General features: G+C 34.5%; 1 protein-coding gene across 3 annotated transcripts in view; it reads right to left on the minus strand.

Annotated features, from left to right (window-relative positions):
- Eaf (ELL-associated factor) overlaps positions 1–16,287 on the minus strand; it is a 35,904-nt gene extending 19,617 nt beyond the window's left edge. Inside the window, exons 1-3 of one of the 3 annotated variants that reach the window (XM_075313371.1) lie at positions 16,204–16,287; positions 11,031–12,111; positions 7,960–8,052 (exon numbers count right to left, since the gene is read on the minus strand). In XM_075313371.1, coding sequence (XP_075169486.1) covers positions 7,960–8,052; positions 11,031–11,154 — 217 coding nt within the window. In that variant the 5' untranslated portion in view covers positions 11,155–12,111; positions 16,204–16,287. Of the gene's footprint in view, positions 1–7,959; positions 8,053–11,030; positions 12,112–13,776; positions 13,906–15,692; positions 16,118–16,203 lie in introns of those variants that run through there. The other 2 variants (XM_075313372.1, XM_075313373.1) reach the window with 2 other exon arrangements.
- Positions 16,288–18,775: the final 2,488 nt, after the last annotated feature.

Consider the following 18,775-nt stretch of genomic DNA (forward strand, 5'->3'; position numbering starts at 1 on the left):
CACATAAATATATTATTATAGGTTTTTGTTATTAATAATTCTGGATGATTGTCAATCAGCACCCTAGGGGGTTTAATTGTTTTTCTAATTTGAGACATTGTAGGACAAAAAAGGTTTTTTGCACGTAATAATCATGAAACACAAAAACAATATATTATTGCTTAAGTTAGCACAATTACATGTCAACAAACTATAAAATGCAATTTATTTATATGCAAATAAAGCGCATAAATGTGCATGTTTTTGTATATTAAAAACAGCCCCTGAACATTGGAAGCATTGGACAAGAATTTTGTGGACAAAAAGGTCTATAGATATGTACGATCACATTGAGGTGATTATCAAAACTATTTTCTGTCATGATCATTAAAAAATCGTCTGACACAAATGTTTAGAATTGTAGGTGGTTTGTCTAAACTTATCGAATATAATGTGGAGGTATCTATAAATGAAAGAGCTATCTATGTACAAATGTAGGCACACCTCAAATGAGGGTGTTTACACACGTTAAAATTCGTCGCTATTAGTGGCTTTAAAACTCAAACAATTACGGCTATTAGAAATAAATATTGGATTTTTTTTCATATTTATTTAGGGCTTTTTCAGACAATCAAATTTCCTCTTACAGGCCGTCGCCGTAGCGGATTATTTGGAAACATATATAGAATTTCAGCTGGTTTTTAAGAAACATACTACAAAATCGGTTCTAAAGGGTGGTAAAATTGTAAGGGCCGATGTTGAATGTGAACCACACCTAAACGCCAAGTTTTTTCCGAATTTTATGTTGAACCATGGAGAGATACACAATCCAACAACGTGTTAAAGTTATCCAGAGTTAAAGGGTGATACGGTCAAAATTTGGTCAAGGGAAAACGCGTGTAAATCGGTGAAATCGTTTATTTAAAAAATCAAATTAAATTTCTTTTTCAAGTTCAATTAGTATAAAATTCTGGAAAAATATTCAGTTAGGCTTTCGCTTTTCCAAATCCGAATTGCCGGGCCTCACGCTTGACACCTGCCATCAGATTTTGTACAGCCACCTTGTCCGCCTTCTTCGCCGCAGAAAGCCAGTTTGCCTTGAACTGCTGCTCGTCCTTAGCAGTTTTTTGGTCTTCTTTAGGTTCCGCTTGACAATAGCCCAGTATTTCTCAATTGGGCGGAGATCTGGGGTGTTGGGAGGGTTCTTGTCCCTGGGAACCACCTGTACGTTGTTGGCGGCGTACCACTCCATGGCCTTTTTACCGTAATGGAAAGATGCCAAATCCGGCCAAAACAGTACGGAACAACCGTGTTTCTTCAGGAAAGGCAGCAGACGTTTATTCAAACACTCTTTCACGTAAATTTCTTGGTTGACAGTCCCGGAAGCTATGAAAATGCTGCTTTTCAAGCCACAGGTACAGATGGCTTGCCAAACCAGATATTTCTTTGCGAACTTTGACAGTTTTATGTGCTTGAAAATATCTGCTACCTTTCCCCTTCCTTTTGCCGTATAAAACTCCTGTCCCGGAAGCTGCTTGTAGTCGGCTTTGACGTACCACGCAGTCAAACTTCGTCAGCATCGTCGTGTACAGCCTCCGGGATCGCGCTTTGGCCGTCGTATTTTGTTTATCATCGCGATTTGGAGTCACTACCTTCTTGTAAGTCGATAGTCCGGCTCGTTTTTTAGCTCGATGCAAGGTTGTAGACGATACACCCAGCTTATTTGCGGCATCTCGGAGAGAGAGGTTAGGGTTTCGCTTGAAACTACCGGCAACTCTCTTTGTCGTCTCAGCGGCTTCCGGTTTTCGATTTTCTCCCGATCCAGACTTCCTGGCTGTCGACAAAAGTTCCCCAAACACTTTAATTACATTTGTAACGGTTGATTTTTGCTTTGCGTGCGAGTAGCTCGGATTTTCGCGATGCGCGAGCAAAATTTTGCTACGCTGCTCTTCTTGCTTGGACGGCATTTTGACAACTGAAGAGTGAATTCCAAAATCAAAATAGGAGCAACATTTTACACACACACACCTTCAAAATGAGGTGTTCAGGTTTTTTTAAATGCAAAATTGAAAGAAATACGTCAAGTTTATATTGACCAAATTTTGATCGTATCACCCTTTATTATGAAAATGGGCGTTCGTTTTCGAAGAAAATCATCTTCAGTGATGAGGCACATTTTCACCTCAGTGGATTCGTCAATAAACAGAATTGCCGCATTTGGGCGAATGAGAATCCAAGAGTGATTGTTGAAAAACCAATGAACCCACAAAGAGTGACTGTTTGGTGCGGTTTATGGGCTGCCAGCATCATCGGGCCGTATTTTTTTCCAAAATGAGGCCGGTCAGACAGTTACTGTGAATGGCGTTCGCTATCGTGAGATGATAACGAACTTTTTATGGCCCGAATTGGAAGATATGGATGTGGACGATATGTGGTTTCAGCAGGACGTTACCACTTGCCACACAGCTAACGAAACATTGGCTCTTTTACGCAGAAAATTCAATGGCCGTGTTATCTCACGTAATGACGATGTCAATTGGCCGCCAATATCATGTGATTTGACACCGTTGGACTTTTTTCTTTGGGGTTATTTGAAAGAAAAGGTGTACGTCGATAAGCCAGCAACAATTCAAGAACTAAAGGAAAAGATAATTCGGCACATTAACGGCATAGAACCTCCATTATGCCTCAGCGTCATCGTCAAATTTGGACCATCGGATAGAGGTGTGCCACCGAGGTCGCGGCGCCCATTTGGCCGATATTTTGTTCCATACATAATTGAGTAATACCAATATATCATAATAAAATAAAATTACAATAATTTCCTAAATAGTTTGTTTTATTCAAAATCAACATCGGCCCTTGAAATGTTAACCATCCTTTAGTGATACGTCGTTCCCGAAGTTAAATTTAAAGTTTCTGCCTATTGAGACTACATCAGAAGAAGAATAATTTTTATTTGAGTTTTAGATAAATCTTAAATATGTCACGTATCATGGACAGAAAAAAACATGTTAGGACATGGTTGTCACATCCATTTAATGCTAATCTAGAGCCACCTAACATATGGTTAGGTTAGGTGGCAGCCCGATGTATCATTCTCACTTAGACTATTCAGTCCATTGTGATACCACATTGGTGAACTTCTCTTTTATCACTGAGTGCTGCCCGATTCCATGTTAAGCTCAATGGCAAGGGACCTCCTTTTTATAGCCGAGTTCAAACGGCGTTCCACATTGCAGTGAAAACACTTTGAAACCCTCAGAAATGTCACCAGCATTACTGAGGTGGGATAATCCACCGCTGAAAAACTTTTTGGTGTTCGGTCGAAGCAGGAATCGAACCCACGACCTTGTGTATGCAAGGCGGGCATGCTAACCATTGCACCGCGGTGGCTCCCTCCTAGAGCATGTAGTTGTCGCGAAAACCATGTATTTTGTCTTTGTAAAAATAATTTTCGAGCAGAGAAAAATTTATGCTGGCAATAAACATTTAAATGTTTCTCAAGTGCCGCAAACATGTTCCATTATTTAAATGATAGAATTTGAGACCATTACATGGTCGGGAAAATCATGTACTTGACCATTCAATTTTTTTACTCTTTTGCAGGGAAAAAAAGTATTTTTATAGATTATGTATAGACATGTCTAGAACCATCACATGGCCGGAAAGACCATGTAAAATTTTTTCGTGACCATTTAATTTTTTTTACTTTTTTGCAGCGAAAATAATTTTTTAAAAACATTGAGCAGGTACACACGATTTTCATTTTGCGCGTCATTCGTTGTTAGGAGTGGACGCTGAATACGGAATTACTGTGTTTTGTGTTACTTTATTTATTCAGAAGTGGCACGTGGTTTTATGTGAACACAAAAAAGGGAAGTGTAATTGGAAAAAATGTACCTGTTTTTGTTCTGCATTTTGATATATGGAATAATTTATTTTTATTTTCAGTTGCATGATGTCTGTGTTTATACTTTTGATGGGCAGGAAGTAAATATGGAATACTTATTGTTGAAATTAAACCAAAGTATAATGACTATATCAAAACGTGGACCGATGTGACCCATCTTCGAAATTGATCTGCCTGCAACGAATTTATGCCAAATTTCAGGACGATAGCATCATTATTGAAGGCTGTGGCGTGATTAAAATAGAAAGGCGGACAGTTGGACACGGCTATATCGCCGTGATCATGAATATATTATACTCTATATAGTCGGCAATCGATATTTCGATACATTACAAACGGAATGACAAACTTATTATACCCCCATCACCCTTCTATTGTAGTGGATATAAAAATTGGATTAACCCAATTAGCTACCTAAAGGTTTAGGGTCCCATACCTTTGGGTACCTATCTACCTACCTACATTTGTATAATAAAATGTTGGCCATTCCGTCTCTAACTTAAAGAGTTAATAAAGATCTAGAAACTGATTTAGTTTCCAAATGTGCAAATTTTAAACCTATATTCGAGATCCGTACCATTTGAACGGATCTTCTTGGGGGAGTAGGCTTTATTAACATCTGTCACAACGAACTTTTTCAATGAAAATTGTTACATATGGTGGCTGTTAAAGGTTCAGCTCGAGTGAATTTATTTATGGCTAACAATTAAAGCTAACACGCTCTAAGAACAGAATTCAGTTGTAATTTCCAATTCGCTTTTTTGGTCTGATTCTATAAATTCCGCAATTTTTACGAATTTCACAATTTGTCTCCATCTGCCTGTTTCCACATTGGGCAACAGAGAGAGAGAGAGAGAGAGAGAGAGTAGGGAAATGACGTAGATCTCTTCGTTATTCGGACTTCAAAATTATGTAAAACACTTGATAATTTTCTCTTAATCCGTAGGACTGTGGTCTAAATACAATACCAGATATGAAGGCTATCTTGCCTTCTGCTTGGACTTTGGAGCGTATGCAATTCTAAAGCATATCGGAAATATTACCACATGCACGAGATGTAGGGAATTTGGATAGTGCTCTCTTAAAGGAACTACAAAATGAAGTGAATAAATAAAAACCGTTGAAACTTTTCTGTGGATCCATAGGATTGTGATCTAAACAAATACCAGATATAAAGTCCTCTTTGTCTTCTCCCTTGACTTTGAAGCATATGCGATTCAAAGGCATGTCGTGAATATTACCACATGGACGAGATTTTGGGAATTTGGATAGTGCTCTCTTAAATGAACTACAAAATGAAGTGAATAAATAAAAACCGTTGAAAATTTTCTGTGGATCCATAGGATTGTGATCTAAACAAATACCAGATATAAAGTCATCTTTGTCTTCTGCCTTGACTTTGAAGCGTATGCGATTCTAAGGCATGTCGTGAATATTACCAAATGGACGGCATGTAGGGAAATTGGATAGTGTTCTCCGTTATTTGAACTGTAAAATGAAGCGAATAAATAAACACCGTAGAACATTTTCTATTGAATCGTAGGATTGTGGTATAAACAAAAGCCAGATATGAAGGCCTACTTGCTTTGACTTTGCTAGCGTTTGAGAGTCTAAGGCATGTCGTGAATATTACCACATGAACGTGATGTTGGGAAATTTGGTAGTGCTCTGCGTTATTTGAACTACAAAATGAAGCGAATAAATAACAAGTATCCACCTCCACCATGGATTGCGTAGAAACTTCTACTGAAGACTGTCATCCACAATCGAATTACTTGGGTTGCGGTAACACTTGCCGATGGCAAGGTATCTTAAAACTTCCTAACACCGTAATATATACCACATAGTCCATACGTGGTATATATTAAACTAAAAAAGGCCTATAATTAAGTTTAAAGTTTCTATAGAAATAAAATTTTGACAACATTTTCTATAGAAGTAAAATTTGGAAAAAATTTTCTATAGAAATAAAATTTGGAAAAAATTTTCTATAGAAATAAAATTTGGAAAAAATTTTCTATAGAAATAAAATTTCGACAAAATTTTCTATAGAAATAAAATTTTGATAAAATTTTATATAGAAATAAAATTTGACAAAATTTTCTATAGAAATAAAATTTTGACAAAATTTTCTATAGAAATAAAATTTTGACAAATTTTTCTATGTTTTGACAATGTTTTCATTTTGACAATGTTTTCTATAAAAATTTTGGTAGATTATTTTTGGCTCGAGTGGCAACAATGATTATGAACCGATATGGACCAATTTTTGTGTGATTGGGGATCGGCTATATATAAATATGGACCGATATGGACCAATTATGACATGGTTATAAGCGGCCTTATACAAACACCACTTTGCAAATTTCACCCGGATCGGATGAATTTTGCTCCTCCAAGAGGCTCCGGAGATCAAATCTGGGGAACAGTTTATATGGGGGACTATATATAATTATGGACCGACATGGACCAATACTTGCGTGTTTGTTAGAGACCACATTCTAACACCATGTTCCAAATTTCAACCGGATCGTATGAATTTAGCCCCTCCAAGAGGCTCCGGAGGACAAATCTGGGGATCGATTTATATGGGGGCTATATATAATTATGGACCGATATGGACCAATTCTTGCATGGTTGTTAGAGATCATATACTAGCACCACGTAGTAAATTTCAGCCGGATCGGATGAAATTTGCTTCTCTTAGAGAAATCGCAAGCCAAATTTGGGGGTCCGTTTATATGGGGGCTATACGTAAAAGTGGACCGATATGGACCAATTTTTGCATGGTTGTTAGAGACCATATACTAACACCAAGTACCAAATTTCAGACGGATCGGATGAAATTTGCTTCTCTTAGAGCAATCGCAAGCCAAATTTGGCGGTCCGTTTATATGGGGGCTATACGTAAAAGTGGACAGATATGGCCCATTTGCAATACCATTCGGCCTACATCAATAACAACTACTTGTGCCAAGTTTCAAGTCGATAGCTTGTTTCGTGATTTCAACAGACGGACGGACGGACGGACATGCTCAGATCGACTCAGAATTTCACCACGTCCCAGAATATATATACTTTATGGGGATTTAGAGCAATATTTCGATGTGTTACAAACGGAATGACAAAGTTAATATACCCCCAAGTTAATATAAAAACCGTAGAAATTTTTATTGATCCGTAGGATTGTGGTCTAAACAAATACCAGACATTAAGGCCTCTTTTTCTTCTGCCTTGACTCGGGAGTGTTATTTGGTGGCCCTACTTGTTTTAAGTGCCAAAAATATAGTCGGGATGTTAATAGGATCAGGAGAACCACAGCATTGATGCTTATAGAGCCATTTTTGTCTTTAGCATTTCAAAATTTCTCGAAATAAAAAATGCATTTGCATTTCCAAATGGTATAACCACCACTTTTTATATTTTTTTAAACAATATCATGGTTGCAAGACGGACATAGAATCTTCATTCTACAAACATTTTTCAAGGAGCACTTTTGAAATGTCTGGCTACAGTTTTTAGAAAATACTATTATCGTGATTGCTGGTTTGAATGTGACTACAAATTCTTTTTTGATTTCTGTGAAATATTTGCCCAGTGTAACCATAACTTTAGGTATTTTATTGCCAACTCCCACAATTTATGTTGCGATATCTCATAAAGTAAGTATATATTTTGTTATATATATCCCGGTTTACAAATATATATATACATGCTTAATAATTGGCAAACTAAGATTTAAATCCGGTCGGGTTTAAAGACTTTTGCATACGTTCATTAAAATATCAAATGTATAAAAAATGCTCCGAAGTTTTGAATTTCAAAACGTCAGTAATTGGTCATATCATTTGGTCAACGATTTATGGTATAGCTGAATTAACAAAAAAAGCAAGCAAATAATTACCTAGACTTGGTGGCGTTTCTACAAACAAATTTAACAAAAACCCATATCATATCTTAGTTGTTGTTGGAAGGCATTTAAAGTTTTTAAACACCTCTATTATGCACTGTGGTATACTTCAAAGCATTTATATTTATTCAAATGTTAGAATATCGTTTATATTTACCTAAATTTGGCACAGTAACAGTAACTTGATTATTTGAGCCAACATCTACTACTGCAACACGATTTTTATCCACACTAGCAGGTTTAAAATCATCTGAAAATAAAAATCAAATAAAATCGAATGAATTGGCCATATACAAATTAGACGAAAACGTTTGTTATACTTATATATGTATACAAGAAAGTATTTTAATAGGAAATGATAAATACTGTATTTCTTATTACACTCAAAGAAAAGTGAACTCTCTATTTCACTAAAGCCAAATTAACTATATTTTAGTTCATACAGTTATTATGTTTGGAGAATGATTCCTTTACTCAAATAATTTTTTGCGTACGATAGATAAATTAGCTAAAAAACGGTAAAAAATTATACACAAATTAAGCAAAATATTTACTAAATTCGTATTTCTCACAAAATAGTTCATTATTTCTTTAAATTTGTAAATTTTACTACAACAGCGTCCATCATGAACTTCGTATGTCTCCAAAGATTTTCTTGCAATTTTGAACTCCAATTTTTTTTTTCTTCAAACTACAAAATTTTCTTTAATAAGGGCAAAAAATTATTTACGTCTAATACATTTTCTTGAATTTGTCAAAAAATATTTACTTATTTTTGTGATATCGGCTGTTGCCAGCGCTTGTAGTACTGTTTAGTTAAAAATTTCTAAAAATATTCAAAATTTTCTAAAATTAAACAAAAGTTGTCTTCCTGGTGGATTCACTGTTTTTTCAGTGTAGTTGATATACTTGGATTAATTATAATTTGCATCTTGGGTATCTATTTTATGTCATATATAGATCGAAATATATGTCTTATAAAATAGTCCCTACGTGTAGGAGGAATGTTGTCAGTATTGGGGATTTTTCCCTAATTTTGGGGAATTTTTTGTGGATAGGGAGAAACTTTTTGAGTTGGGGATTTGGGAGTTTGGTGTGGAATTCCCATAAATTTGGGGATTTCTATCGTTTTTTCTTATATCAAAATCGGTTCAATGGATAATAAATCAGTTTTACATAAAATTATTTTTATTTATTTATCCATTAATTACATTTATAATAAAATTATAAATATAATTGTAACCTTTTAGTGCTAGGGGTTTTAAGCTTGTTAGGATTTTTTTTTTGTATATCAGGTTTACATTAAATTATTTTTATTTCTGCAACGAATCGTCAAAATTTAAAAAATAAAAAGAAAATAAACTGCTCCACTTGGACTTTAAGAGGACACATTGGTCAATCACTAACTTATAATTTTACTCAGCTTGGCTAAGACATTTTCCTCACCATATCGTGAGAATTCGGGCCTAAATATTGCTCCTGATTTGGACAATATATCCCATAAATATAGAAATGATAAAGATGGTTCATGTTCATATTGATCTATTTTCCCATTTTTATTACTTGAGTATTTAGAAGCAAATTTTTGTTCATAAATACATTTCCCGAGGATATGAAAGACGATCATCGCTTGATCTTATGACAGCTCGGAGAGAAGGGACAGGGGAATAAATAAATATAATCAAAAAAATAATCGAATAATAATTGTATAATTAGATATAATCAAAAATTATCAATTGGAAAATATATATAATGAATTTATTTTAGATTTATATCTTTAGAATGCTGGTATGTACCCTTATTTGTGAGAATTGAATACATAAAAATCCTCCAATTATTAAAATTTTAGTTCTTAGGAAATTTTGTCAAAATTTTATTTCTATGGAAAATTCTGTCAACATTTTATTTCTATATAACTTTTTGTAAAAATTTTATTTCTATAGAAAATTTTGTCAAAATTCTATTTCTTTAGGAAGTTTTGTCAAAATTTTATTTCTATGGAAAATTTTCTCAAAATTTTTATTTCTATAGAAAATTTTGTCAAAATTTTATTTCTATAGAAAATTTTGTCAACATTTTATATCTATAGAAGATTTTGTCAAAATTTTATTTCTATAGAAAATGTTCTCACAATTTTGTCAATATTTTAATTCTATAGAAAATTTTGTCAAAATTTGATTTCTATAGAAAATTATGTCAAAATTTTACTTCTATAGGAAATTTTAACAAAATTTTATTTCAATAAAAATTTTGTAAAAATTTTATTTCCATAGAAAATTTTGTCAAAATTGTATTTCTATAGAAAATTTTGTCAAAATTTTATTTCTATAGAAAATTTTGTCAAAATTTTATTAGTATACAAAATTTTATTTCTAAAGAAAATTTTGTCAAAAACTAATTTCTATAGACAATTTGTCAAAATTTGATTTCTATAGAATATTATGTCAAAATTTTATTTCTATAGACAATTTTGTCACAATTTGATTTCTATAGAAAATTTGGTCAACATTTTATTTCTATGGAAAATTTTGTCAAAATTTTATTTTAAACTTGGTTAGCGGAAATTGTATACACATGGGTACAGTTTCGAGCAAATACCAAAAAGTTTTTCGGCGGTGGATTATCCCACCTCAGTAATGCTGGTGATATTTCTGAGTGTTTCAAAGTGGTTTCACTGCAATGTGGAACCCCGTTCGGACTCGGCTATAAAAAGGAGGCCCCTTGTCATTGATTTTAACATAGAATCGGGCAGCACTCAGTGAAGAGAGAAGCTCCCCACAGTGGTATCACAATGGACTGAATAGTCTAAGTGAAATATCATGCTTCCACTATACCTAATCTAAACTAACCTTGTCAAAATTTTATTTCTGCGGAAAATTTCGTCAAAATTGTATTTCTACGGAAAATTTTGTCAAAGTTTTATTTCTATAGAAAATTTTGTAAAAATCTTTTTTCTTATAGAACTAACCCAAGGGTCTGCACAGACTAAATTGCACGAACTATTCGGTTTTATGGAAAGTTCACTATCTGTCGATGACAGTAATTTAAATGTTGATCAAGAGATACAAAATTTTGGAGTTATCAAAAATTTTAAAATTATGATTTTTTTAATTTGAATAAATAACAACCAATTGTGGTCATTTGAACACTTTGTGTCAGCTACCCTATATTTATCTTTCGCAATAATTGCACTATATACCTATATAAGTTATAATATCTTTTACTTACATTTAATAGTGTGAAATGCATTCGTTGTATTCTTCGAATTGAATGTACACCCTAGTTTAAGTTCTCGCACCTCATCACCTATATTCAAACGTTCGCCCAGTGAGGTCTTTTGTTTCATCATCATAGCAGGTGATTGTATGTGGGATGAACTATTTGAGATGGAGTTTGTAAAATTGGCACTATTGGTATGATGTTGTTGTTGTTGGTGATAATGATTATGGTTGTTGTTGCTGCTGCTATTGTTTTGATTATATTGCTGATATGATAATGCTGGTAGGGATGTTGATGTTCTCCCCGAATTGGGTGAAAGGGTTGTTTTAGATATAGTTGGAGCAATTTCGTCGCCGGTGGTGGTGGCCGCCGCACTACTATAACTCCCAGCACCTCCTGCACCACCGTATCCGAAGTCACCTTTAGAGGCGCCACTGCGTTGTTGATAACTATAACTGTGGCCCTGAGAAATATGTTGGTCGATGCCACTGACTCCAGCAAAGGAGCCACTCTGTGCTGAATTTAAGGACGGTAATGATGTTGCCGATATCGATAATCCGTTGTTGATTAATGTTGTGGCTGTTTGAGTTTTGGACTTTCTATGGCGTTTAACTGAAGTGCCTGTGGCTTTGGCCTTTAGTTTTTGTAGAGCAGTTGCTGAATTTGAAGATTTCGGAATTTTTTGGCTGTTTTTTGTCTTTGGTGTTGCAATTTTTAAAAAATTGCCCACCAAATAACGAATGTTGTAGGGAAGAAAACAATTTTTAAATTTCTCGTATGATAGTAGTAGAAGGAGCTGTAGTTGTGTATATGCTTTGCTTTACTATTCTGGGAATTTTCTTGTCTTTTCTGGATTGATGATAATTGTGCTCGTTTCGTCTAGGTATGGACTGTTGTATCAACTTTGTGGAATAACATTCTTGCGCCAAGCACGTACTTTTCTCTATCTCTCTTAAGGGTTAAGGAACACTTCTTGTTTTTTTTTTTGTTGTTTTGTGGATTTTAGTTTTGGTGCTGTCTGAATAATTTACATGTTGCCAGTTAACTGTTGCTGTTTTGAAAGTTTAAAACTTTTGGAAGGAAGAAGGGTCTGAAGAAAAAGATAAATGCAAGAAAAGTAATATAAATTTTTTTGCCAATATATACATAAAGCTAGGATGCACTTGAAGAAGCTAGAAATTGTACAAATATGACACGGTCGAATGATATGCTTCTGACGACATATTTTTGATTAAGTGACAGTTGCAAATGATTGGAATAATTTCACGCTTTCTGTCACATTTTTTTAGGATCATTATCTATAAAGAGATTTCACAATGTGATTTCATAATACGGTGTAATCAGGGCATTCAATAATGTAGTAGAGTAATATATGGCATGTTTCCTAGATTATTAATGCATTGTAATCCATTTTTATATCCTCCACAAAAAAAAAAAAACATTTTAAGATAATTTACCGTACCAGCCTGGGTGTCCGTAGTAGCCAAGGCTATCAATATTGTAGATATCGTGGTGAAATTTAATACAGATTCCTTTTTGTTTGCGGATATGTCATTTTGGATTAATGACTATATTTGCCTATGCTTTGACATAGTCCACTTATAAATCGATGGACAAGGAGGTATTGCTACTTTTATCTGAATATGCCATATATTTGTATCTTCGGACTACTAGATGTTTTCAACACCCACAATGAAGAGAGATATTATAGCCACTAGCAATAATGTTCAGGGCCAAGCATTGAGTCGATTGCAGGCATATTTTTGTAATCAATATCCAGTCCAATCAACTTCAAATTAGTCCAAAGTATGTTTTAAAGATCAGAATCTGGACTTTTTGATTACGATTTGGATATAGATACTAAGCCCAATATGCTTTATAGAGCTCACAATTTAATTGCAATTTGTATTCACGCTTTATGTGCCTTTTTTTAACTCAGAAACTGTCAGTGATATTCGAAACATTGTATCCCCATCCCTATGTGATGTGTACTAAAATGTCGCCGGTTTATTCTACAATATTTCTTCTTTGTTTAATGAAATTCTGATGGCACACTTTAATAAATGTGTCATAGCCGATACCTTGCGTTTATATTTAATTCCGTTGGGGTGGTAAAGGCAAAGCAAAAGTATGTCAGATTCCCATCTTAATCTTCATTCAATAAACATATGGGTGATTTTTGTTATGTTTGGTTTTTGCACTCCCACTAAGGAATCCACATGGACAAGGTGCCATAATTATATATATAAATATATCATATATAGATAGTCATCCATGTTCACAAGTGGTGGATAGGTAGGCGCATTCACTCAAATCAACAACACAAAATCTGATTTCAATTAAACTAAATATGCCATCAAATGTTTTCTCATTTCATCCACCCCAAAATAACGACAACGTTGCTTTCCACCCACACACAATGGGTTGTAGGTGGTGGTGGCCCACTCTTAACCGTATATATGGCAGAATCAGTTTCATAAAATTGGGGAATAGCCGTCAATCGCTTTGGAGTAACACTGAACCTTTTGCTTTTACAAACAAATAGTAGTAGTTCGAGGAAATCTACTTGTTAGTATTCCAAAAATCACAAGAATTGTGTGAATCATATTAATCTAAAACGACATTCCATAAAACATATGTTTGCAAATTGTTGGAACACCACTCCATGAATGACACTTTTACTTTCTCTAGCCACTGGCTTGGTTTTAGTTCACATCACAGGTATTTGGTCCGTCCATCTTGAATTGATACGCACCACAATTGCAAAATTTTCGACAATATTTCCATAAGATTCTTATTTCAGTTAATAATTTGTTACTGATATCCGGATCCGTATGTTTTGTTATTAGGTATTTTTAGTGAAATATAGAAAATCAGCAACGCATATACATGATACATATCCACTTGCGTCGTCTGCAACACCGCAACACCCTTCGCCAGACCACAACTCCCATTCTCATCACATTGCAATAGGTAAACAGAGATGGCAAATATCAAGGCACTGGGAAAATGTAGCATAGCTACATGAGAATGGTACTTCTTTTTATAATACACTTGTAAATACTGTATTCATAATATTTGACTCTCAAGGGGCAATTTAACTAATGCTGTTCAGATATACGAAAATTCTCAAATTATCCGAACTCAACTCGTTATAACAATAAGTTCTTGAATATTTCATTACTTCCATAAATCTTGCTCTAACATAAATGTACCGAAGAATGTACCAACATACTGAGTTTTTTCATCCCTGATATGATTTGGTAATGCCTTGGTTTTTGTATGAGAATTATTGTTGTCGCATAAAGAAAATTTGACATTTCGAAGGAGAGTAATTCATACACCAGAGACCACTGGGTTGCCATATCGGTGGTATTTGATTTCTGGCAAAACAACATTAGATATGTCCAGCGGTATTTGTACATACAAATGGACACTTGTCAGGGCCAAATACTTTGTTGTTATTCATGTGATTAATGAAAGTTTTGGAAAATAAGCAATTATAACGAATTCAAAACTTTATCATTGACAACAAATTTAATTGTTTGAAAAATGATTGGGAACAAATCTACTTTAGCAAAAGTTGTTAAATATTAAACAATTTTTTTAGTGTAGAAAAGGGATTTTAAAGCGAAAATGTAAAAATTTGTCGGAAATGCCTAGTTTTCGAGATATCGACATCCGAAAATCGGTATTTTACCCTATATTTTTGCTAATTTTGACAGCAATTTTTCATGAAATAAATGAATTTGGTAAAAATAGTACATTTTAAAGAGAAAATATTAGGTAAACATTTTGTCGGAAGAGCGTAGTTTCCGAGACATCGACCCTTGAAAATTGGCGAATAGGTGGCCGGTCTTCGGATGGGGTTTGAGACTTTCTCCTATGGACAGAGTCCAAAGTGGGCTAACGCGAACCCAAAAAGGATAGGTGGGAGGCCTACGGCCGGGGTTTTAGGCTTTCTTCTATGGCCAGAGTCCAAAGTGGGCTAACACGAACCCAGGACCTCTCCGGGTCCACATTATTCTAAATATATTACTTTTAGGATAATTATATGCAATAGATACTAAATCCAATATACATGATAATGAAAACTTTAGGGGCCCGTAAGTCCGAAAATATGTCTTTCCGAAAAAAAGTGTTATATTACATTTAGGTTTAGAATCGAAAAGTCTAAACGCTGACCAAAAATTGGACCAATCGGACTAATAGTACCAAAGTAGATTTAAGCCTTCGTTATTTTCGTAATGAGAAAATTTCTTCAAAATGAAATCGTGCTTTTGTTTATAGATCATATTGTAAAGCAAAAATGCTCAAATTGTGAAATACTGAATTCAAGGAGACTTTAGAATGTCTTCTATATTCTTCGTTTATTCTTCACTTTCGGATCTGTCAATAACAATCTGCATCCCACTCACGTCAAAGTTTAAAGTCAATTGGGTAACTTTAATCCGTGAGCACATTTTGACAACAAGAGAGTGGCAATAATCTTTGTTGTTGTCATTGAGTTTATAAAAAAAAATTAAAAAATCATCAAAGCGGATGGGAGACAAATACCAAAAGTAATGGACGTCAAAAAATATCAACAGCAACAACAATACGCATGCAAAGCAACACAGCTGGTCTGGTTGTATCTCTTCGGCTTCTCGAAATACACATCTACACACTCACACTCGCTCGCTTAAGAAAAAAATTGTTGAATTTTTCGACGAAAGCAATGGATCACAGGGGGGGTGATGCAAACTCGTAAGCAGTCAGGAGGATTTTCCTAAAAAGTGGCTACGGCAAGCAAATTCACAACGTAACACATCAACAACACACACTAGAAAGGCTCGGAAATGCACAAAAAAATAATCCACGATTGATCAAAATGAGAACTTTCACATATTTTGTTTTTTTTTTCTTCGCTCAAGTATAAATATTTCATAGCACAATGGACTTAACAATGGTCAACTTTGCATATTTTCTAGGCCTATGATATATTCTTGATTGTGTTCGCACTATCTTCACAATTTTATTTCCACTGAATTTTTGGCATATTCAACGAGATGGATTTCTTTCCATATGTTATAGAAACTTTTCATTGTGGTTATTAATCATTTCTTTTTTTTTCTCATATCGCTAGCTTCTTCTGTACGATCTAAATATAAAATAGCAAACGTTGATAATTTTTTTCTATTACCAATCAATTGTATTATCAATATTCCGTGAATTTCCGTGAAAACGCTTTCAAATTGTCTTTTTTCACGTCAGCGCTATAGTGTTGGGAAAGTAAAGAGTATTTGATTACAAGTACTCGTTACTGACTATTTTTTTGGGTACTCGTTACATTCAAATGAGTACTCACTGTCTTAAAAACAATCCCAATAAACACAAACGTTTGAAAAATGCAAAAATTCCACTGTTTTTCAAACAATTAGGGAATATTTATTTTAAGAAATAGTTGAGAAAATCGCGTTCTCAAAAAAAAAAAAAAAGAATACAATACACTCAACAGTAAAATTCCAATAGTTTGTCGCATGTAATCCTCAAATTGAAATTAATTGTCATTGACTACAATGAATCTTTTACGACTATATCTGAGTACTATGTTCAGTTTTCAAGCTGAAAACCAGCTTTTTTTCACGGTTACTTTTTTTAATTAATTAATTAAGAAACATAAAATTATTTGCAATCAATTCCTTGGATCTTTTCCATCCATTATTTTGCAAGACTTGATAAAAATATAATCGTCTTCCTAAATATATTTGTACTTTTAATTTAGTGTTTTGGTGAAAACCCCGAACATAGTACTCACCTTATCTTAAAATGCACTTTTGTCTGCTAGTTTGAAGGGTCTCTTTTGCGCGGAGTATTGGATATCACATACGACTGTTTTCGACGTGGTGGGGATTCTCTGAAGCGCCGTCAAAATCAAAAAATGATGGCAGGGATTAACAGTATTGCAAATATTTGTCAACCAAAATTATCGAACTGAAAATCAATACCAAAATTCGAGGGATTTCATATATTTTATTCATAAAAAAACACAATTTTTAAACAATTTTACATCGAAAATTCGACTTCCTTCAGGATATTGGTGTCACAAAATTATATCAAAATTCATTACTTACGGGCATTGGAACATATTTTCAGCAATAGGACGATCTTAGTCCACAATCGAGAAATCGACTGCTAATGGCAAATCGATGTTGTGAAGCAACAATCGATAATATATTGCAATTGCTCTATTGTATGCGATAATTGATTAAAATGGAACCGTTATTAATCCAAATATTGGGTCTGTTCATGCAATGAGATGTTTCTTTGTTTTACGGTACACCTAAAGAAAAAATTTAATAAATGTACTAGAAGAGTCTACAATTTTCACAAGCAGTAGGTATGAAATTGCTTAGTGCCTACAAATAAGGTTATGTAAGATTAGGTGGCAGCCCGATGTATCAGGCTCACTTAGACTATTCAGTCCATTGTGATACCACATTGGTGAACTTCTCTCTTATCACTGAGTGCTGCCCGATTCCATGTTAAGCTCAATGACAAGGGACCTCCTTTTTATAGCCGAGTCCGAACGGCGTTCCACATTGCAGTGAAACCACTTAGAGAAGCTTTGAAACCCTCAGAAATGTCACCAGCATTACTGAGGTGGGATAGTCCACCACTGGCAGCCCGATGTATCAGGCTCACTTAGACTATTCAGTCCATTGTGATACCACATTGGTGAACTTCTCTCTTATCACTGAGTGCTGCCCGATTCCATGTTAAGCTCAATGACAATGGACCTCCTTTTTATAGCCGAGTCCGAACGGCGTTCCACATTGCAGTGAAACCACTTAGAGAAGCTTTGAAACCCTTAGAAATGTCACCAGCATTACTGAGGTGGGATAGTCCACCACTGGCAGCCCGATGTATCAGGCTCACTTAGACTATTCAGTCCATTGTGATACCACATTGGTGAACTTCTCTCTTATCACTGAGTGCTGCCCGATTCCATGTTAAGCTCAATGACAAGGGACCTCCTTTTTATAGCCGAGTCCGAACGGCGTTCCACATTGCAGTGAAACCACTTAGAGAAGCTTTGAAACCCTCAGAAATGTCACCAGCATTACTGAGGTGGGATAATCCACCACTGAAAAATTTTTTGGTGTTCGGTCGAAGCAGGAATCGAACCCACGACCTTGTGTATGTAAGGCGGGCATGCTAGCCATTGCACCACGGTGGCTCCCAAATAAAGAACAAACATTCTGTCTCGAGGGATTATTTTTTTAGTAGATTTATTGTAATTTTTCTCAATTGGCCTTTAAGAAGGTCTTAGATTACAAATAATGATAATAATAAATAAATCTTTGGGTATATTGTGTTGACAAAATAACGAATTGTTGACTCTCAATAAACACAAGTACTGGAGGAATTCTTATATTCAGCATTTTTCCAAATATTTTTTCAAAGGATTAGGTTCAAACTAAAATTGCGAATTTGTTGAGAAAATGATATACCCAAACAAAAAATAGTCTTTACCCTCAATAGTAGAATTCACCTTATTAGCGACAATTTTTCAATAAATTAATAAAATCATCCCAAGTTGAAATTCAATGTAACGTTTCAAACATATTGGAGAATTTGTTGAAGGCAAGTAATTTGCAAGGGCAATTGAATACATGTTAAGGATAGGGCACACAACCCTTCAGGTTATTTGGTGCCAATCTAAACCTATTTCCAAGCTGTTGATATTTTATACTGGTCATGGGACTGTTTGT

Source organism: Haematobia irritans, chromosome 5 (genome assembly GCF_050003625.1).
Source record: "Haematobia irritans isolate KBUSLIRL chromosome 5, ASM5000362v1, whole genome shotgun sequence".
NCBI lineage: Eukaryota > Metazoa > Arthropoda > Insecta > Diptera > Muscidae > Haematobia > Haematobia irritans.